At 37.4% G+C, this 23705-nt stretch overlaps 1 protein-coding gene across 13 annotated transcripts in view; it reads right to left on the bottom strand.

Annotated features, from left to right (window-relative positions):
* Positions 1–3496: 3496 nt before the first annotated feature.
* MIPOL1 (mirror-image polydactyly 1) overlaps positions 3497–23705 on the bottom strand; it is a 172644-nt gene continuing 152435 nt past the window's right edge. For 11 of the 13 annotated variants that reach the window (XM_019615729.2, XM_010711689.3, XM_019615725.2 and 8 more), the window contains 2 exons: positions 22458–22688; positions 3497–5961 (listed from right to left, as the gene is read on the bottom strand). In XM_019615729.2, coding sequence (XP_019471274.1) covers positions 5895–5961; positions 22458–22688 — 298 coding nt within the window. In that variant the 3' untranslated portion in view covers positions 3497–5894. Of the gene's footprint in view, positions 5962–22453; positions 22689–23705 lie in introns of those variants that run through there. The other 2 variants (XM_019615734.2, XM_031553607.1) reach the window with 2 other exon arrangements.

Raw genomic sequence — 23705 nt, 5'->3', positions numbered from 1 at the left:
ATAAATCAAAATAGCACCAAACTAGATTTTCATTTTTCCATCTTTCGCTTTTGTATTCTTCTTTTCTGTTATGAATTTGGCTTTGGTAGTAGTTCTAGTAATACTTACTTTATCAAAAACAAAACAAAACAAAAAAACCCACAGCTTCCACCCCTTGAATTCTTTGAGAAATCATGCCATTGTTCAGTCATATGTGAAACACAGTATTCATATTCATGTATGAGTAGTAATCATCTTAAATTCATGTAATTTATTCTGCAAGGTTTATCAGGTGACGAATTCTGCCAGGTACGTTGCTATTTCACTGTATGACAATGGATCTGCCATAGCATGTTCAGAAACCATTCAAATGCTTAGGAACTCCTGTGAATGTGGCACTGTTTGGACCTTTGGCCCCAGGTAACCATGGAGGAAACACGCCAAACTCCTCCTGATGACAGCTTCGCAGAAAGGCGTGTGACCCTTTGCAGTTGGCTGTTGACTGGGCAACGCACCAAAGCACGTGCATAATTGTAGTGGTATGCTCAAGTGTTTGTTGAACTGGGAATCTGGAAGGATTTATACAAAATATAGTGTTTTCAATTTATAAGTTCTCATTTTTTTAAGATTCAGTATAACTTTCAGGTAAAAACCTATGGGAAAATCAAAGGTGGAAGTTGGTTTTAAAATAAAAATTTAGGCTAAACATTGCAGCCCCTCCCCCAGCCAAGGGAGGGAAAGACCAAAAAGAAAAACAACTCCAGGCAAAAGTCTTTTTTTTTCCCTGAGCTATTCTATTTTATCAGTTCAGTACTCATTCAACCTGCTCTCTTTATTGTCTGGCCCTGCACCCCTAACATCAGGGTTAGTACTTATTTATCTCAGCATTCAGAATGACTATGTGTGAACCTCTGCAGGATTTGGCCAGAATTCTTGTATTTGACTAATTTTACAAACAAGCCTTGGCCACTCACATGAAGATCTAAATTCCGAAAGCATTTCTGTACTTGCATTTCTGAAGTTTAGCTGAATAGAGTTACCAGGTAAATGTTACCTTAAAATTGATTAAGGTAAAGGCAATATTTTACAATTTAAAACAAACAAACAAACACCTCCCCCCAAAAATGAACTTCTTTTGCAAAGACTATTTTAATAAAAGGATTACAAAATACAAAAGAGAGAGAGAGACAGGTAATCTGAGATGTAATTTTGGAATGCAAACTTTTCGTTGAAATGTGCAAGCTCAAACTTAACAAATGTTTAAAATATTTGAGTTTTTCAAATGGTGCCAAAATAAACCATGTCTTTTCTAAAGACTACATATTTAGCTAGGCACCAGCAATGTAAATCTTTCAACCATTTCAAGCATTTGTTTAAAAGCCTCCCAGAACACGTGTGCTCCCAACAAAACTGAAGAATGAAATGTTTAGACCAGTGAAGCTCAACAGCTGACTTATAATCAACCTAATACGAGAACACCACTTTGTTTTTTGGACTTGTGAATGCATTTTATTTACCAGTGCATGAGAAGAATAAACAAGGGAAGTATAGCTCTGTAGACCTGATGTGAAGTGGTACAATGATAACAGTCAGCACATTAACACTGTGATCATAGTAAGATCAATATGAGAGAAATTGTCAGTCAGAAATTTAATGTGTCTTACAGCTTATTCCTGTATGTGACAAAAATGTTGTGGCGTACAAATAAAAAAGAAGAAGAAAATGCTAGCGGCCTTCATCAGGAAGTGTTCTAAATGAAGAGAATAATAGCACAGAAGAATCTCGACATTTAGATAGCAGGTTCATTTGTGTATGTGGATTAAGGATGTTATAATTCTTGATCATTTGATAAGAAAATTTATAAAGCCATTGAATTTGAAAATTAAGGTGAATATCTGTGAAGTGTCCTGTGATATGGAATAAATAGATAAACAAGTGTGCCAGTGACAACATATTGACATTACTAAACTATTTAAATATGATGGCTTACTCATAAGAGTTGTTTTCATGTTCCTCTATATTAATGGTTAACTAGTGAATCTTGCTTTATTGTGAATATATTTAAAGGAGAATCAAACTGACTTCATCTATGGGATTCTGCAAACATGACTGATCTGGCTCTAAACTTACTTTGCAAGTATCAATAGTTTTCCTGGCACTCGTGCAGAAAACCATGCTACTCATTTTGGGTTATGGGCTGAATGAAAACAGTACTAAATGACTAAAGGTCCACAGTTCTTTTCTGTTAAAGTTGATTTGTCATAATATTGTTAATTAGTGTGGGCTTAGGGAAGGCTTACTATGAATATAATTACAGTGCCGAAAAGCATTAATAACGCTTTTATCCCAAGCCAACATGATGCTATTTACATATTTTACCCTGGCATATTGCAGAAATGGCTCCCAATGCAAGCATGCTGCAGGATCATCAAGAGAAACACAGGAAATCTCACAGGGGTTGAGTATTCCTGAACATCTCAGTGCTCTTCAAAACAACAGGGACAATAATTTGACCAGTAATTGCAATTGTCACCATAAACATTGCCCATGGTGAGCAACCTTTCATCACCAGGTAGAAAACAAATTGCTATTTCTATTACTAAATCTGATGCAAGCTCATCTTTCTCCACAAGTTAGGACAGAAGTGACTTCTCCATGTCTGCTATATAGGGCAGGCTTTCTCTGCCTTCAGAGCATTTCACAGACATCAATCACTTCTCACTGAATAAACTGCACAACAAAAGCCAATTAATCTGTGTTATCATTATTGCCTATTTCTACATGCCAGATTAGAGTTCCTGCCCTCATTACACTGAAAGACAAAACTCAGACTGAGTTCACTGAGGCCAGAAATCCACCTGAAGGCACCAAGGGCTGGGCCTCTATTTCTGGAACTGCCCAACCTTTGTCATTCACTGCAGTGGGTGAAGAAGTGAAAGTGTTTTGCCATTAACCCACGGAGGTCCCTGTGAGCTCCCCCAGGGTGCCTGTGTACCTCTCGAGGGTCTTCACGTCTTTTACAACAGTCACTGCAGGATTTGCTGAGGACCACACACCATGCTATGATCAAGGAGGTCGTAGAGCCCAACTCTTCACCTTCCAGCACAGCCAATTTCCCAAGGACTTTTCCAAAAGAAAATAAACTTTTCTATCTGAATTTTAAAAATTGATGCCTAATTTAATTATGATTCAAAGTAATATATGTGCAGGGTGATATGAAAAAAAAGCTAACTTAAAAGCTAACTTAAAAGCTCATGGTCATTTGGTACAAGACATAAGACAATCAGGAAATACTTTTTTTACCTTAGGTACCACATGTCAAAAAGAAAATAATGAAGCAAATTTACCATATAAATGTACAGAATCAAGTATTACCCACAGTAAGAAGTATGCAGATGCTACGTTCCTAAACAAAGCCAGCTGACACAAGGGGAGGGAGTGCTCCCTCCCCAGCTGTGCTATACGGAGCCTACACTCACACAGTAATTGGCTCAGAGGAGGAAGGACTTGGGGCAAGGTGAGGAATTCTGATATACATGGGGAGGAGGAAACTAGCACATTCATGCATGGAAAACAAGCTGTGATTAAGTAAACTTGCATTTGCCAAGCAGCAAACAAGCTCCCTCAACACAGTTGCCAAAGGAGTAAGATGGAAAATCTTCACATGGAAAAACATGTAGTTAAAAGCTTAAAACAACAGCTAACAATAAACGTATCATTTTCACAGTGAAGGTAAACTACCTTACTGCCCTATAGGGATCTTAGCCAGACACCATGCTGTTCAACTTACTTCAAGGCCATAAGAAATTGCCTTGAAAAGGGGTATAATCTGGAAATAGTGATAATTTCCTAAGGAAATATCATTCCAAAGGATGAGCTGTGGAATGGGAACAAGTGGTAATCAGTCAGGGAATGCATAGTAATACAGCAGCTGAATGTTCAGAAAATGGTTCTGATCTGTTCTGATCTTGCACATGCCATGACGAATCCTGAACTGGATATTATAACTGAAGAATAAGATCTAAAGTTATTATTATTATTATAGAAGTACTAACTTAAAAGACAGAAGCTTTCCTAAAGAAATTCTAATGCTTAAACAATTACAAATAGCTTGAAGAATAAAACAGAAAACATAAGTATGATGTCTGTTAAAGTCATAGCTTGAATACTACGCACAAATCCTGCTCTATCTTGGTAAAAATACCAAAAAACTAGAGAAGATATAGATTAGCATGACAAGGCAAGTTGAAAACATGAGACAGCTCCTTCACGAGAGACTCAGGCTTCTGTCTGGAACATGGTGAGTGAATGATGCAAAATATGTAAAATCAAAAGAGATGAAAAGATGGTACAAACAGGGAATGGTTGTCAATATTTTTGTAGTAGAAAAATTAGGTTGTAGCATTTCCTCAAGCAAAACTGGCTCAACAGTGCTGACAGCTCAGGTCAGATCTTTTCTTTCAATTAGTGATCCAAGGTTCAAAGAGGACAATGGAAAAAAGAGCACTGAGTTGTCTGAATGCAGAATGGGAGCACTCTCTAGAGTTGGAAGGGGCTGGGTGCTGGGTTGATGGGCTTCTGGTCTGAAGCCTGAAACTTTCATCCCACTGAACACATGTTGTGGAGAGACTTCAGTCTCACTGGCTATCTCAGGATTGAACAAAGGTCAAAAAGGAGTTCATCAGGAGTTTCTGAAGTGATCTTGGATAAATTTGGCTTGAAGGAATGCTACTCATTTCCCTGCAAGGGGCCATATTTGTTGGGCAGCTGCCTTGAGCTGACTCTTCAGTTCGCATTTGGTTGTGTGATAAAAATATGCAGAATACATGGAGATATTTGGTTCCCAAACATACATCTAGGGCTAACTCTCCTATATCTTTGGGTAATGTCTACAATGACTGTGTACCTGCAATTTTCCTCCCCATTCCTCTGTTTTCTCCTTCTTTGTAGGATTTTATCCTTCAGCCTTCAAGTTCTCTCCCAGGGCACTTTGGGAGTCAGCAAAGCAGAGGGCTGGCGTTCTGGCCCCAAATCCAATCTGGATGGTACTCTTGCACTGCAGCACTCACCTTACACCAAATAGATGTGTTTTGACTAAGGTGATTTCTGAACATCTGAAGGATTTACCCTATAGGGAAGGACAAAGGAGTAACCAAAAACAAACCAGGAAACCTTCTCCACTGTCCATCCCACAATGTCACAAGGCTTTCGCTCAGTGATTTATGATTATTTATGCAGTCGTTCCTCCAGTGAAACTTAACTATACACTTCTTTAGAAGGTATGCTGAAAATACCATGTACTCCAGCAGTTATTCAAGTGTTGTATAAGGCTATAAGTGCATCTTTCCTTTAGATGTAGCTATGGTTATTAGCTGCAATGGGCTATAAGTAACGAGGAAAAAAATCTCCAACACAGCGGACAGAACTATTTCTTGAACGTAAACTTACTTTATCAATTACTGTATTTAATATACAAATACCAGACTGTTTGCAGTTTCATGAATAACAAAAGGGATTCAAATTTTGAAGCTGTTTTCCAGGATTTTGCACCTGAAGCTGGTGGTATTTGAATGCACGGTCAAGCAGTGCCTTGCTTGCAGCAGACTGTAGTCTAGTAACACTGATGGAACAGACTGTTAAAATAAGCATCTATATCATTTTTCACAGTACACAGAGCCACAATGCATCTGCTTAAAAACAAATATATGTTTGCAGTGAAACATTTCAACAAATCACAGAACTCAGCAGCAAAGTAGTTAAACATTTATGATTTGATTTTATCTCAGCTTGGAATGTCGCTGGAGTGTCCCACTTCTAACAACTGTTTGCTAAGTTAAGGCTTTAGTGTTTACACAGTGCTGAATGAAGCAGCCTGGTCACCAGATGTGAATGCTTCCTTAGACTGAAGCTTTCAATCAGATCACGGTCCTAATGGTCCCTGCTCCAACCTTCTTCCTCAGGACGTCCACCAGCCTTTCCAACCTGAGAGGGGGCAGGGGAGAGGGAGAGGAGAAAAAAAAGGAAGCTAATGTTAGGAATGTTCTGGCTGAAAGAGACAGTGTTTGCACTGAACCAAGCTGTCCTGGTGGTGGTCACGCTCAGAAACAAAGCACTACTGTAAAGGAGAGACATTAAGGGAAAACGCAGACAACTTACAGAAAACTTTTTAACCTAAAACCCAACCCATCTGCAGTCAGGGATACATAGCAACTTGCTTTTCTTTTATAGTATATGGAGTATGTGAATCCCCGCAAGGAACCAACACAAAACCCTGCACAGCAATTGTGGCACACATACTCTTTGGTATTAGCACAATGTTCAGTTCTTTTAAAAATTTGGCCAGTACATACCTCTTCTTAAACTTAACACTTAGCTGTTATTTCCCTTTAAAAAACACCCTGCTGTTACTCAGCAGTGCAAGATATTTTTATTGTTCAATTTATAAATTTATGCCCAAATCCCACGTGTTTTATGTCAGAAGCTTTTTCAAAGTAACGACAAGCCAAGTCTCTGATGTGCACAATATTTGAAGGTGGCCTGTATGACTGTTATGGAGACTGCAGAAAAAGTAACAGTCAAAATAAGTGGATCAGAGAGGCATCTAATCCTTAATTTTAATGGACAGGCTATAAGCATGTCCAGCATCTTGGTGATTTAATTTGTTCTTTCCTTTTATAGGTAGGGAAACACAAAGGACTATAAATGTGTTCAGGGTTTTTCCATTTGCATGCATTTATTTTCAGCATTCCAGTAATCTTGCATTTAAGCTATTTCTTCAACTTTACAGAATTCTTCCATGAAAGCTATCCCACAAATAAACTATCTATACAGAGCTAGGCACTGCAAGTAGTGGAACACTTTCAGAGCAGTAACCAGCATATTATGCACACACCTTCTATAATGGATAAAAAAGAAACATAAGTTCAAGTAGCTGTATTCACTATTGCAAAGTTGACCATTGCTTCTTATCTGAAAAGATAGTTGTTTTTTTTTTTTAATATTATATAACATAAGGAATGTAGATTAAAAAACCCACCATTTTATCAAAACTGTAAAACATATTTTATCTAATGGCTGTATCAGAGCAGGAAAACTAGTTAACACATTTTGGATTTAATGCCGCAAGTCGTGACTAACACGTATGGTACGTACTGAAACATTCTTGTTTTCCAGGAACCACAAAGTGACATGAAACTACACCTCTTATTGTACTCACCAGATGACTTAATTCCTGAAACTTGATTAAGAATTCACCACCCTAACACAATTATCAGACACCAGGAAATGTATGTGGAAAGTTCACCTGGTTCTAGTTGTTTCATAGGGATTCTAAAGAATCAGCTTTTAATGACTTCAATTTCACTTTTTAAGTATAGGTAAAGAGTTACTGCTTAGCCACGCCTCTCCCTCCTATTGTCCATGTATTGATTCTCCTTTTTTAACCAATGAGTGCATTTTTTCCTATTTTGTAACATAAATCTATGGCACTTTGTCTTTCTGAAGGTGCTACCCAGACAGTTCTAAAACACTACAGTTTGTTCACACAAGTACACAGTCAGGAATTTTCCAGCATATTTACTCCTTAAAGTGGATGAATATATGCCTTCTGGGTTCTAAGAGTTCTAATTCATAGTTACTTATAGGTCACACTTTCCTCAGCTCCTCCTCCTGAGATGTTTCCCTGTTAAATCAGCTCTCAGTCCATGTGCAACTTCAGAAAACAATGACAGATCATCCCTCAATATCAACAGCAAAGAGGACTTTCTACCCTCTACTTTCAGAAGCACCACTGCAGCTTTCTTACCACTTTAAACATCACTGGAGGTTCTTCCCTCCCTCCCGCTCTCTCTCACTAAAACCTTCTCTAATATTCTTCAGGACATAAAGAAAAGGAGTAACATTTAAAACAGAAGGTTTGGATTTCCAATTGTTTCTTGATACACGACAGAAATGGCAAAATCCAAAACCACAGCTTATTAAAATTTCTGCTCAGTCAAAAGGAAATCATGTAGCTTACAGAAGACGGGTAAAAATGTATTTAACGATTGAGGTTTCCTTCAAAGATGCAGGTTAGGGGTCCTACAGTCAGGCTCAGCTGTGCTCCACACTGGGATCAGCCAATGGCACTGCACATGGCAGCATGTAAGTTAGTGAGGAGCTGCCCTTGTTTGAACAGAAATGCCACTGGGATGAAAGTAGATGTCTTGTGTTTAACCTTGAAACTGTCAGGCTTCATAGAAAATAATGAGGCTTAACAAACATAGCTTCTGCTTTTCAAATGAATCATGACTGAAATCATCAAAATGAAATATCCAGTACCAAATTCAAACCATGCAGGGCTTATTTGCCTTTTGTTTCAGTCATGTGTGGATTTGCAAATTTATTTATTCTTTATTAGAAGAAAGGAAAAAAAAATGCAGCAGAGGATTAAGAAACTGTACCTATGAAAGAGATTTAAACAATAATGTAAAAGAGAAACAGTATCAGCTATTTATAAGATAAAAAAAACAGAGGGCAAAATTCACCCCTACACAGACAGAAGACCCAATATACCACTGAAATCCCTCTTAAGCCTACAAAATAATGCTATGGGCTGAATCAGTGCTTAATAACTCTTGATACAGGCCTCAGGGGGCTTTTCGGAACGATAATCCTGGACTCTTTGTTCACCCAGGGCCCAACTCTGCCATTCTGACTCACACTAAGCAACATTTTTCTTTGTGAGTAATAAAAGACAGCTAATAAGGCCATTTGTGTAAGCGAGGCACTACCTGTGAGGGGTGAGGATGACAGAATCACCCCTTCTTGGCCAGGCTTTGCACCAAGCCTGGTGGGTTACTGCAGGCAGCTCCTTTTGGAAAGTGAGCATCTTAATCTGCAATAAGCTAAAGGAATAGCGCGATGCCTCAAGATCAAAACTAACTGAAATGTCTCAACAGCCAAATGAGACATGTGGGAACTACCCTGAAAGTCTAGAGGTCTGTAGAGTTTGATTCAAAATACAGAGGGCAGTGACCTGAAGAAAGCATCTTCTATTGCTTTGTGCAATCATGATTCATCTATCAGTACAGCCTCACTATATTTTACTTCACTGAAAGCAGCACTGACTATACTCGATAGTATGCTAAGACATAGATTTGACAAATGAAGGTTTCTTTTCCTTGTGAGTAAACACTTTTCATAGTATAAATGCAATGTGCAATATGATGCTTGGAAGAACTGAGAAAAAGATACATCATTGTGAAGAGTCTTGAAATGTTGCCTGAACATGAATGTTGTCAGCTATGTCTTTCTCAAGACAGATTCTCCATCATGCTCAGCTCCTCTTTCAATTATTTTAAATTGCATTCTCTTACCATCTATACAGCTGACAAGAGCCTATATAGACTGCATGATGTTACATGGAATACTCTTACATAGTTCCTGAACAGACTGACAAAACAATTTGACTTTTAGCAGACCTTCATAGAGTTTTATTCCCTTGAGTATAACCCTTCTGATCCTAGAATCAGCTTCAGTAAGACTTAAAATTCTTACTGCCAGAGAAGTTTGCTTAAGGAGCCCAGAAGCTGGATGTAGAGTTGGAAAAAACAGTATCTACTGGTGTAAACACCCTCTCTACTGCTGACTGCTGAAGAAATCCAGCTTTAAACTGGAGCTTGGGATCAGGAAAAAATCTGAAACCATGTAAATCCACATAGCTCCTTCCACACTGCTACATTTTTGACCAAAACAACTCACTCCAAATGAAAGCAGTGGCTTTTATCACAAGTTCTGTACATGACAGAGTTGCATCGTCACAGAATGATCTTCCAGGGCATCGTGCCCAAGAGGTGGCCAAAATGTATGTTCAAATGAAAAGAAACACAAGGAAAGCATCCTTCAGGTAGCCTATGCCCTAATCTGCAAAGCAATGTACAGACAAGCAGAAAACAATAGCTTCTACCTGCGTACAGGGGGTTAAGTGATAAAAGCAAAACCCTCCTGGATTTTGAAATGCTATATAAAGGCTTATAAACCTAAACTACAACCCTTAGTTATCTTTCCAATAGATAAGATTAGATTTAGTCTATGAAGATGGCCTTACTTGCATGACATCTGGCTTCTTCTGGAATGTGTTTTGCTAACACAAATTCCCTTTAGAAACAAAGCATTTTAAAATATATTAGATAAATACAATGCATTGGACAAAAGCATTGCAAGCAATTTAGCAGCTAAGCTCAGTGAAGAACTGACTGCTCACTGAGTGGTCACACAAAAAAATTCACTTAATTTCACCTCAGTATGAAAAAAAAACAACTTTTTTCTCTCCTTTCCTTTGGTTTTCCTCTTGGATATGTTTCACTGAACCCTACAAAGTATTTTTTGCAAAAGTCAAGGAAACTAGTGACAAAGAGAGGAGAGAGAAGCACCTTCCTAGAACTAGGTTCTTGGTCAGTGCCTCATTTACTCTAGAGGTGAGAGGAAACTGGTTCAGTTTTGCAGAAGCGAGCCAGACTCCAGTGGCTTCCCTCTTCAGGAAGCAGCACTGCGCTAACATTGAGTTCTGAGGAACTGTTTTCAGTTTCACTTGTGGAAGCTGTTCTCTTTGAATAAAATGTTTAAATATTTACAGCACCAAAACCTGGAATGTACAGGTAAGGCCTTGCAGTATGTGGCCTGCCATGCTACAGAGGCATCTCTCTCTTGCCCTCTGGGTGGGTGAATGAAACTTTAACTATTCTTGCTCCTAAATTTAAATATTATTTTTGTCACCATAAAAACCTACCTTTAGAAAAACAGTAAGTTCCAACTGATTTATTAAAAACATAACCTGGCTGCATGTAATCGGTCATATACCAGACTGTAATAATTCCTTTGCAAACCATCTTTCTGTTAAAGACTACACTGCCTCAGAAGGACCAGTTTCCTAACTGCCTAACCAAGTTTCCTCTGCACTTTTTGCATTGGATTCTGGTTATTCAGCAGCAGTTTTAAACCTGATGCCAGAATTACTGGGTAGAATTCTGTGCCCTGTGGTAGACAGGTGGCTGGACTGACTGATATAAATAGTCTTAAAAGATAAGTCTTAGAGACTGATTTAGCAGCATCAGCAAACTCTAAACTGTGGTATACCACAGTGTTGAATCTAATTACTCCAGACACTGCAGCCAATTCCTGCCTGACCAAAACTGGTTGTAATGTCACTCCAAAATGTATGTTCAATTAAACTTACAGACCTTAAATTTGGCTGGGCAAGCCATTCTGTCTCTGAAAAGCCCTGTCACAAAACAAGCATTCCTATTAAATCCCTTTCTCAGCTCATCTTCTCAGCTCAAAAGAGTAATTCTGTATATGATTAAACTTAGAAGCAAATACAGCCAGTTGGGCTCCTGACAGCAGACATATTTCAAAATAAACCAGGCTTACACAGGCCTTGGCTAAAATATTAAGCCTTTATCTGTGGTCCACAATAACTAATCTTGTCACATTGTTTGCTCTCTACCTTCTGTTTGGAAGATTATGAGCTAGCTCACCATTACTATTCACCTTGTGCCATCACCAGCAGCAGGAAAAGTGAATGATAAACACAGTTGGTCTGTTTTTACTCTACTTTACATTAATGTAGATTGCTACACAGAATACTGTGTACAGAATGTACAGAATAATACAGAATCAGCAGTTCTGCATCTGTGCTGGATTTAATGTCATCTTGTGAAAGGTATTGCTCCTTTGCTTTCAAATGCTTTCTCAGGACAACATACACCAATTGTCTAAAATAAATGAGCTTATAAGAAAGAAAAAGAAACCCTGAAATCATTATGCTATGGCACCATCTGCTTCAGTAAACTGAAATCTACAATATACTTGCCCTTTAGACCAGACAGAGACCTGTACTGCTAGATCCAACTTTCAGATCTAAGCACATGCCTGACATTAAAGAGTTAAGAAACAAAAAGTAAATGAAATAGAGAATATACTGGCATACTGGAGGCCAAATAATACTCATCACATTATTTAATCAGACCACAGAATTTCACCTAGTTAACACCAGCCTCAGTCCCATAGTTTATATACTGGTTTTATGCAAAGTTTACTACTTTTACTTGTGCAAGAAAACCCTTTTTCCAAAGCTTGAAATGCTTTTAGTACTGACAGTTATTGTTTCCACTTTCTTTGTACCACAGTGACTTTCTAGAAGAAATCTTGACACATAAGCCTACTCTTCACTGTGACAGCAGTTCCACATAGTTTGTGCTGATATGACTAGACAAGGATCTCCTAGATTTTCTTGCGGGAACTCTCCATCATCTGCCTAAGAAAAGCTAGCAGTTTTACTTTATTGCTAATGTATCTTCAACACAGAAAGTATTCTGTCACAGTATTTATTCATCTGAAAAAGAATAAAATCAGCTGAAAAGAAAGCTGATGCTTCCTATCAACTCCTGAAGAGCACTAGACCTGCCCTTTGTTAATAATGAAAAGTATGACTAGAGAGCCATGATTTACAGGCACACTTATTCTGTCTCTGATCAGTTCCCCACCTTCTTTTTTGAGAGCAATACAGTCTCAAAAAAGCAAATATTCTTTCATTTGAACATTCACAATCTGGAAGGATGGTCAGAAATGTTGTGTTTAAAAGGCAGACATCAAGCCTATTTTGAATCATGCGCATTTTGCATGTGGCAAAACAGCATGGAGAGAAGGGAAATGACCTGCTGAAGCTCAGCCAGCCAAGAAGACGGAAAAGATCTGCAATTTATTATTTTTATTTATTTATTTATTTATTTATTTAATTATTATATACAAGTAGTTTTGAGCTGGACTGGGTCCCTCATGTGTGTGCATGCATGCACACACATTTAAGAAGTACAGGCATAAATGCCTACAGAATTAAGAGTCTAAAATTGCTGGATACAGAGCACAGTTCTCTTGGCTACTTAACCTTCTTATTCCACATTCAGCTGAGACATACTTCAGTAAATGCAGAAAGGACCTTCTTTGAAGCAAGTTTTGTTTTGTTGTAAATTCTTCTTCAGGAATATTAAAAAAAGGTCAAAAATCTAATGTTCAAAACAAAGAGTTAGGATTTCTGATGCAGGAACAGTAGTTTGATAATACCTATAAGAATCTGTAGGAAATGGGCTTACTAAGAGACTCTAAACTTTAAAAGGATCAGTAAGAGATAAGTCACCATATTATACCATTCTGTGTATTTCTAATAAGCTTTCCTTGTAGGGCCAGGTCTGAACCTTTCAGTTGCCAGTCCCATCACTTTTGAGCATGTTCTAGTTAATCACTGCTTACAACAAGTTCATAAAATCTCAAACACTGATGCACTGCTCAGGCTGTTTCCCAAGTCCGCCCCACCAAAGCACAACTTTGGCCGACCCCCCTTGATATCATAAACAATGGAGACAGCATTAGCTTTTCATGATTCCACAAACATTTTACAAAACCTGATGCAGACTTGCTGGCTCTAGGCAGCACTCAGCTATATTCTGTCTCCCTGAGATGGTCCCATCCTCGTGACAAAGAGCAATCTGGAACTTGTGGCGAGAAAATTCCTTCCCATAAAATACTATCAAATTCCTGCTCTATACATTAAAAGAATCAAATTTAAATAGGTTTGATGTATTCCAATAGACATTCTCTTTTGTGTGACTCCCGTGATGCTGTCCACATTGGAAAGATTTCTGTGGAACTGGAAAGATCAAAGAACAGTAGAAAAGGGTTTGGATGCAAGAAAGGATTTAGTGGAGCTCCCGGTTGCGATAAGCTGATATTTTCTACAGGTAAAAATTCCATAATCTGAAAGAGAAATGATAAAATTTGGTCCTAAAGATTTACGTCTTACGGCAACTCAGTTTTTAGTTATGTGTCCTTATATTTAACCCATGTATGGCAAAAAACTAGAACGGGCAACTATGGGGTTAAAGCTGTTGCTGGTGCTCATGTCTAGAAACACAATTAATACTGCATTAAAAAAAAAATCTTGTTTAAAAAATTAAAAGGCTTTTAGAATATCTGGCTATTACTTAGATGACTTAGATTAGAAACATGAACAGTTTGTATATACATATACATACATACACACACACACATATACTCATTAAAGAACTAATACCTGCTTCAGTAAAGTACTTAATTTTAAAGAGTGGGAGAATATTCAGTGATTTCAAGCTTGCTTAAAATTAAATACTTTGCTGGTTTGGGCCTTCTCAATTATTTCTATCTGATGGCGACTAATCCAGCAATTCTCCAAAAGTTTATATATATTTCAGAAGCTTCAGCAAGCCTGGTATTTCTTGTTCAGCTTCTGCACATAGATTTACAGTATTCAGTCTTTTGCATATGTTAGGAAACAGTATGAGTATTAACAGAAAGTACCGCAAATTTATTTTTATTCCCTCAGCCAAGCCACAAATAAATGACTCTTGCAAACAAACTAAATACTATTTAGTAACGGCAATGCAAATGCCATTAGTTTATTTTATTTGGATATAAAATATTAAAGAAAATGATTATTTGCTGTGATACTCATTTTATCATCTTGGTAGAAAAGCAACTCTGAGAAAAAATTCTCTTTTCTTTCTTCAAGGAGAACTCAATCTGTTTCTCAAAGTTATTAAATATTTTTTTCATAGAATAGTTATCTATAAACTTACAAATAGTGTGTCAGAATGCTTCCTCCTATGGGGCAAACAACTTCAAAATCTAATTTGTTTGTGTTATTGGCCTTACAAAATATTGGTCTTTGCAAGTCTGGTTTATACATTTATGTTAAATATGCCAACATTCTGATCTTGCACTGAAGTATTCCACAACAAGCTGATATTATACAATACAAACCCAAGAGCTAGCCAATCCAGTTTACTGAGAGTACTTAGTGTATTTTGCTACTGATAAATCAATAAAACCATGTTGTAATCTACAAACTTCCATCTCTGTGAAGCAGCTATAAGCAAACTGTAAATGAACACACAGGTCAAAAACTAGGATGCAGTGATTATGTTGACTCTGAAAACATTTGACTTTCATAGAATACATCCTAGTATTTGAGAGAATGAAGTTTCAGCACTGCTTATATTTTCCTCAAAGACAGATGATAAATATTCAAATGATGATAAATATTTGTGCTTATATTGTAACTACCCATACTTTAAGAAAAGTATTGCACTGCAATCCACAATTTACAGAGGTTAAGTAAATGTAAATCATAACTACACAAAGAAAATAAACACTTCGCTTAGGCTGTATGCTCAGATTTGTTGTGTTCTTCATCCACGTGAAAGTCTCTGCAGTCAATGGACATCTTGGTTGTGCAAGGAATGCAGGAAAGACTTCTCTGTAATTCTATTTTGTTTGGGATTTTTTTGCCTTTATTCTGCTAGGTGCACAGTGTTCATGATCGATGCCAGGATAACGTTCAATCAGATGCTAAAGACCTCACTGTTACTTATGTCACACTAAGCATCCATTAAATTCATATTCTACAACCTACTGCGGCAGTACCACAGACTATAACTTTTGGTATTGAAACCACAATATGATCTACAATCATATCCTGACATCCTCCAATGAAAAGGAGATGACAGAAGACATTATGAATCATTAGTATATTCAACCTTCGGACTGCAGAGAGAGCCTGGCAGTACCTTGGATGGGATCTGTAACAACGGCTATAAGGAAAGAGTGCTTCTAAACCAGCTGGAGAGTTTTTGTGTTACTTGGTCAGAAGTTTTTTATTTATGATAACACAAGTGTTCTCTTCTCTGAGCTGGGAAGTTATCAGTATTAGAGACTGTTATATATCAGTATTAGAGAATTAGAATCTGCAGCTCCCTCCATCCCAGTCTTCAAATGCTAACAGGATTGCAACAGGGAATACGTAATTCAAAAACTGGCAAGGAAAGTGTCATCCAATTAAGATAATATCATTCAATGCTGAACACACATTTCACTCCAGCTTTGCAGAAGTGATGTATTTCCTTTTGAACTGCATGAATGGTACCTTAGGCACACCAAGGTATACAAGATCCGCTTGGTGATACTGAAACACAGCACGAAACGTGGAGAATATGCCATGAGTGACTGAATTTGTTCGGGTCACCTTAGATTTCACTACTAGTTCAATAATTAATTTCCTCAAAATTGAGTGAATTTTAAACTGATTTTACTGTATGCTGAATTTTTCTGAAGTTGAGCACAGCCTCACTGGCTTACTAGATGGTTTTATTACAGCATGTAGGTATCTCTATCAGACTCTTCGATTCATCATTTCACCAGGCATATTAGTGTAGTCTGAGGGAATTTTTCTGAGAGAATTCTCTGGTGTTAGTGCAGAATTCCAAGTATTTAAATAAATTCTGTCCCTGCTATGTACTGTTTTCAGTTAGATCACACATGACTTTTCAAATACATTTCAATTAGTCTTAATTCCTCACTAAACCTAATTCCTTAAGCAGACCACTTCCAAGCCTATTACTTCTATACCTGATAATTTCACACTGTCTGTTTTTGCTACCCTTGTTAATGGTAATATTTTCATATAAGACATGATATGCTTGTTATTACATTTTGCATTTCAGACTCTCTTATGTTCCTCTTCATGCCTTGCATGCCAAAGAAACTTTACATCAGCTCTTCTGCACTGCAGAATTCTTTGGGGTATGTGGTAGTTTTGCGTGTCTGGGAATCTTCCATCTGGCTAGTGTGGGTTTCCTAAACACTATAAAACCCCGCCTGTGGAGATTGTATATCTCTGATGGGCCCCATGGAGTTTATAATCTGCTTTTAATCATTGCACAAAGCAGCCAACACATCAGTCCTCATCAAGCATTTTTTTCCACTTTGAATATCCTTTAATGACTTTTGATCCAGTTCTGAGAGTCCAGAGCTATTGCTGATTTTCATTGGTATCCTGACTGCTACAAGACTTTCCTCCCTCAACTCCTTCCATGCAAACTCTCATAACCATTGACTTCTACTGCTTGTTACAGTAAGCAGCAGATTCATAACACTTTGCTCTCACTTACTAGTCTTTTAAATGTAGCCACCAGCATCTGTTTCACAGCAAACTAGAGGTCAAATCCTTAGTCAGGACAAATTAATGCAACTCAGTGCAACAGAGCTAAGCCAATTTACAGTAACTAAGAAACTACCTCTATGTTTACATTCTTCAACAAGTCACCAGAACTCCCTTTACATTTCAAAATGCCAGCATCAATCAAATTCCCTATATGATATTAGAAGATTACCAACTATTCAATCCCAGCAGAAATTCACAGTAGCAGAAAGCGTGGTGGTTTCATTAAAAGCAAAATCACTTTTGACACAAATCAGTGAAACTATTAATATCTATAAAGTTGTACTTCTCATTGCCAGTAGTTGACATGATCTCACATTCACCAGAACTTTTTGTAAGTTAAAAAAAATAGCAGTCTAGCATAGACAGGGGAGTCCAAACATCTACATGTATCATCTTGATAAAATAAGAAATCAAATTATATTAATTCTTTTGAAGGATGAAAGTAAAAGACATGTATCTTCAAAATTTAAAATAAAACCAATCAAGTTATCTGGCATTTGGTGTTACATCCAAAACAAATAGCTCTAAGTCTGGGTGAATGTGCAACTTGTTTCCTTTGTGTAGCGCTTTTGCCTGCAATTTCTAATTAACTAGCTCTATTCTTATCTACAACAGGAGACTGAAAGCATACAAGCCACAATATAGACTTCAGCGAAATATATGTAGATATGATTTTAAAAGGGAGATAACTAGTTAACAACATTTGCATGTAGCAAGGAGGCTCAACTGGTATAATAAATCAGAACTGCTTGCTTTTAGCCTGCTCCCTGCATAGCTGTGCTGTACTGAATACAATCTGTACATTAAAGATACCATGTTTGCTGTTAAAAATCTCCAGGGACCTTAGACCTATACATAAAGATACTTATTTTACTCTTTTCTGAAACACTGACCTGTATCCTCATTTAAAAACGAACACTCCATCTTTATGTTATTAAATCTTTGTTTTGATCTATTAGTATTCACCAAAGTGCCATTTTACACAACCCCACACTGAATAGGCAAGGCTGGAGGTAACCATCTGCAGCTTTAGAGGCTGCGTTTGAATTGATGAAAAGAGCTTTGTGTTTTCATTGCCAAGTTTGATTCTTCCAGTCATTAGACATTCCCCTCAGATCGCATCAATGAAGCGGACTCTCTTACACCCATGTGTTAAATTCTCTTCTCCTCATGGTTTCCTTTGCCAGCTATACTCCAGAAAGACTACAGGGTCTTAGCCACATTCTTCTCACAGCTGTGTTAAAAAACAGCATCAGAGCTTCTTCCCAAAATCCATATGTGTATCTGGTCAGTCCCCTGTCGGAAGGTCACCTCGCATTGTGGTGTGATTATTCAAATATTCATTCTTGTTCTTGAACTGCACTGCTCCGATCATTCTGGGAGAGATTAGGCCCTCCAGTGAGCACTGGAGAATGTCCTGGACATCCATGTGAAATGCACACGGCTCCTGTACTGACAGGGCAGATTAGCTTTACTTGTAGAAAAAGGGGACTCTAATCACTTCGTAAATGCTCAGCCCTAATTTTTTCATTTTTATACTCTGGCAAATGCTGGTAAGAACTGTTTGTTTCTACTGTCTTATTGACAGATTTATTTATCAGCATCAGCTAAAAAGCAAAACTATGTGAACAACTCTGATAACAGAGAAATCATGTTCAGAAATGCTAGAGGGAAACCTGGGACCACTCATATATGGGTGCATTCCAACAACAATGAAAGCTAGGTGGCCAAACAGCACACCTTAGGAGGTAAAGCAAATCAATGTTATTAAAGATTGTGGGTTTTTTTGGTGAGAGGCAGTAATTTCTTTTATTAAAACCACCTGCCTATTTAGAACTAGCTTATTTTTTCTTGTATTCAAAATATTGATAAATTTCATCCAATCTGTAACTAACTTTCCTGAGCTCCTCCTTAAAAGGAAGGAAAAAAAAACAAAACAGTTTCTTTAATAGTCAGTTAAGGACAAAACAAGTAAGAATTTCTGCTTTGTATTTTAGCACTGCACCATTACTGCATGGTTGTGTGTTTACTTTTAGAGGACTACATAGAAATTCTACATGCATACCCTCCACTGCCATCTCCTGCACACAGCTATATGAGTGTGCAAAGGCTGTGTTCACAGATGCAGAGCTGCACTTTCCTGAGCTAGAATCATTAAACTGTGAGAAGAAGAATTAAAGCCTTGATAGATAAATTGCATTAAAATTCACTCTAGCTGCAAAGTCATTGCAGAAAAATATCCTGGAAAAAAATACATCAAAAATGGCCTCAACCTTTAGAGATAATTGGCTCATATTGATTTGCTACTACATTATGGCCTCCTCTGATCTCACTGACACTAGTAGCCATTCCTCGATCCCAGAGGCTCCAGTGGGAAGGGCAGTTTTAAAACACCTCTCTTCCCTTGCTGGCAGAGTCATTAATGAATTTGCCAGGTTTTATGGCCACCTTCACCTTCTCCACCTCACTGCTGAAGCTGCAGCAGCTGACTCCTGACTCCGGCAGGATGCACTTGCAAGGCTGTGGCACTGTGCCAGCGCTCCTGGGGGTCCTGTGCCTCTGTACTTGTTCTTTGTAAACGTTAATGACACAGTGAAAATCAGAGTATAACATCAGTTAAAAATCTTCAGAGTCCTGCAGATTTTTTGTAATTTTCCAACTGAAAAAATATGCAGTATGTTATGCGTACATGAGCACGTATTTATTTACACACACAGCACAGTTCAAATGTGTATTTGATTTATGAACCAGAATAATACTTTCTTCAAAGTCTAATATATATCTTGTTAGTGTTTCAAAAACAAAATACATTCAAACAAATGCTACTAAATCTGTGCAGCCGCTCTCCACCCATCACTATTTTCTGTTTCATACCACCCCAGTCTGCTTCACAGGCAAGAGCACACATCCATCACACTGCTGCGAGCTGATGGGAGATGTTTACCCTTTTTCAGTGTCAACAGAATTTGACTACATCTAAGTTCACTATAAGCAGATTCCAGTATATTCCCCTTCTGGTTCCCAGCTGCTGTTTCATGTGGGACAGGATCCAGAAATTTTTTAGATGCTTTGTGTCCTGATCACAGAGAGCCCAAGACCACTGTTTTGACTTGGATCTTGCACTTAGAAAGCAAGTAAGTACACAAATTAATGAAATTATGGACAGAGAATCAATTAGCAAAGACACAGTGAGCATTAATAAATTACATGATACAAAGATACAACGCACACTCTTTTTCAACATTAACTACTATATTATTTTCTTTTTAGGGAAGCTCATAATTATTTTACTTGTCTAATTTTTAACTGTAGTTACTTATTCAGATATTTATTGAATAATACCGAGAAAATATTTTGTACAGTTGCTAAATGTGTGTCTCATGTCAGAATTAAATGTTACTTAGGCATTTATAAGAACAAGAAGTCAGGTAAACAGACATTTAAAAACCCTGCTTAGGTGATGAATTTTAGCATCACATTTCCAATTACAATAAGCATGCTCTTATGACTGCTAATAATTTGTACCAGTGCAATTAATATCACGAAGCCTTTCAGCTGACAGGTTTATAAATGCTAGTTCCTTTTTGAAATGTAGAGCATCCTACATCTTGGAAATAAAAAGCTAACAAATGAGTTCCTGCCTAATTGCCAAACACTGATTTGTATGAAGCAGTTGAGGCTACAAAGGAATTGGGAATTCTCAGCCCGGTTTCCCTGCTGATGAGTAAGAACTGTCTGTGTAGTTCTCCCAGAGGTGTCAGAGGAATCTCTATAGTGTCACACAAGGGTTCTTAGCTCAAAGTAAACACACTTTCCACAAACTCAGCTGCTTAATCTGTTTGCAGGTTGAATTATAAGATGGGGGTGGATGACTCTGGGTGCTGGGAAGACGCACAGAGCATTTCCACAGTTTCTTGGTAAAAAGGGCATACTATTGTCATCAAAAGACTTCACCCAATTGTTTAATTTTGCTATAGGCTCAGTGGCCTGATCTCAGCAATAATGAAAACTAACCTGATCAAAAATTTCCCAAGTACTTGAGCATGTTAAATTGCATAAATTCTTTGCACTATAGCAGTGCATCAGCACAACTTTAGTTCAGGTTGTGTCTGCACTTCTGCTCCATGCACTCTGGTTACACAGGATTTAGTAAGACTTCTCCAAAACAAAAGCAAAGCAAAAACCTTCACTTTAATGTAGATTACCAGTAAGTGTTTATAAATAAAAAGAAATGCAATAGCAACTTTAAAATTACGCACTGTACAGAAAGGCACAACCAATATTCACTTTTAGGTGCTGGAGTTATTTTTCATAGGTTTATTTTCAGCAAGCACATTTAATGCATCTGTTGAAATTTCAAATGCACCTAAGTATTGATACTAAAGACCTGATTAATTCTCAGTCAATGGAGCTTTTAAAGTGATGACTGAAAATAAGAATTTTCATATAAAAAATTAATGAAAAATACTAATATTAATTAATTATTAGGTAGATAAGAATACATTAAAAATAATGATATAATTTGTATTTTTTTAAATAGGAGAACTCAGTATGATTTCTTACTTACTCAAGAAGAACTCTCATTAGGTCCCTGCAATATATTATCAGCCAATTCCTAGCTGCTCTTGAAATAGACTGCAGACACTGAAGTTGAAAACAAATATAGACTGATGAGAAAATTTGCATCAGTTCAGCCTTGACAACCTTAGAAGGGTTTTTTGAGGGTAGGGAGTGGAATACAGAGATAAGAAGTGCCAGATTGTGAGGAGGCAGTGCCTATACATTTTCCTATTTTCAAGAAATCATTCTGTCAAAAACTTACATGCTACCAATAACTATCATCACAATAACGACTTCAGGAGAGATAAACTTTGAGAATTACATGTTGGGAAAGAGAATATCATCTCTGCTCACCCATTCAGAGACTTCCTGCTGATTTCAGTGAGATTTTGAAGCTACTCCTAAACAAATCCATCAGCATTTCCTGTTGAATGAATCCTGCCCCGTATGTAACAGACAAGAAATCATGAGAGAGCCTTAAGATTCCACCATGCAGTTTTAAAGGTAAATGCTCTGTTGTCACAGGAGTGCCATGGGTGTAAATCATTCAGTGGAAACGGAAACATTTTCCCTGTGCACTACACATGCAGAAAGCAGTTTCTGTAACACAAGTGACAAGCATCCTAACCGCCACAGCACTGTTAAAATCATCAGCCTCTTAGCTGAGTCAATAACAGAACAGAGAAAAAAAGAAAAAAAAAAAAATGAAAAAGAAGAAGAAAGAAATTTGGAAGGAACTTAGTTATGAGTAGCATCATACTTTCATTCAAGAAAAAATATCAGAAGAAACAGTATTTTCTCTTGGTTTTCCATTGCAGTTCTTCCTGAAAGAAGGCAAGTGACTTACTTCTGAACCTTCTCATTGGCCTCCTCCAAAGCCTCCAAGGCCTTCTGAAGCTTCAGCTCGGTGTCCTGCTGCTCGGACTGAGCTTGCTGCAGCTGAGCTGCCAGGTCCTTAAGCTGGCCATAGGTAATGGTCACAATGTCCTCCCTGTCTTTCAGGCCACCTTCAGAAGTAATGAAAGCACAGCGAAGCCAGTCATTCAGGCTCACTCCTTGAGACAAAGGTTTGTGTAAACTGGGGAAACAAAAGCATACACAATCCCTTAGGTTTCAGCATAAGGCTGAGCTGCAAGAATAGTATACTCAGTTTAATTAATATTATCACATATGGATCTAGATGCCAAATAAGTTCTGTTATGTATAAATTATATATAGATATTATCTCTATATACTGAAGTAAGTTCTGCTTCAAAGATGATGGAAAACAAAAGAACATTTGATTTCCACAAGGGTCTTCTAATGTATGTAACAACTAGCAGATGTTTTAAAAGCAAAAAGGCTATTACACAAAAACTTAAAAAGTATTTTTCAACTGCAACATCTTCCCAATCACTTCATGACCTGCAGAAACAAGTTGATTTACATAAAGTTGAACTAGTCAGTGAATATTACTGCTGTGTTATTAACTGATGTTGCACAGCCCTTTCTTTTAGCAAGCAGACAGATCAACTACAAGGGGTTTATTTGAGAATTGCAGGTTTTTCAATATAATTAAAGGAATAAAAGTGCTACAATGTACAAACAAATAATTAAGATAGAAGGACAGTTCAGAAATATGAATCATTTGTGAATGCTGACCAGTGATAAAGCTATCAATAACTAAAGGTGACAAGCAAAAAGAAGGATGTTGGACAGGCAGGTTACATGTAAGTCATGAGAAGAAATTCAAAAAAGAAGAATGAAGACGACTTTGTATTAGGAAAAAAATTGGGAGCCTGTTAGATTGTGAATTATTTTCCAAGGAAGCAGCAGGTGGCCAACTGCCTGAGTTATTAAGGTACAATGGCAGAAATCACATTAATAACTGATTCCTAGTGAAGAAGCATGCACCAGAAGGCTCTTTGTGGAATTGCCAGTGATTTTTTCCTTCCTCTTCATAGTTACATTTTTATGATGAATTTTACAACAGTGAAAATGACAATGATAGTACAAGAAACTGATGGAGGACATTTATAACAAAAGCAATGGCAGCAGAATATCATAACAGCACTGTGTTTAGATAAATAATGTAAGTAATTTCAAAACAACTTTA

This window comes from Meleagris gallopavo, chromosome 5 (genome assembly GCF_000146605.3).
Source record: "Meleagris gallopavo isolate NT-WF06-2002-E0010 breed Aviagen turkey brand Nicholas breeding stock chromosome 5, Turkey_5.1, whole genome shotgun sequence".
Taxonomy (NCBI): domain Eukaryota; kingdom Metazoa; phylum Chordata; class Aves; order Galliformes; family Phasianidae; genus Meleagris; species Meleagris gallopavo.
This window is presented reverse-complemented; position numbering and strand designations above follow the sequence as displayed.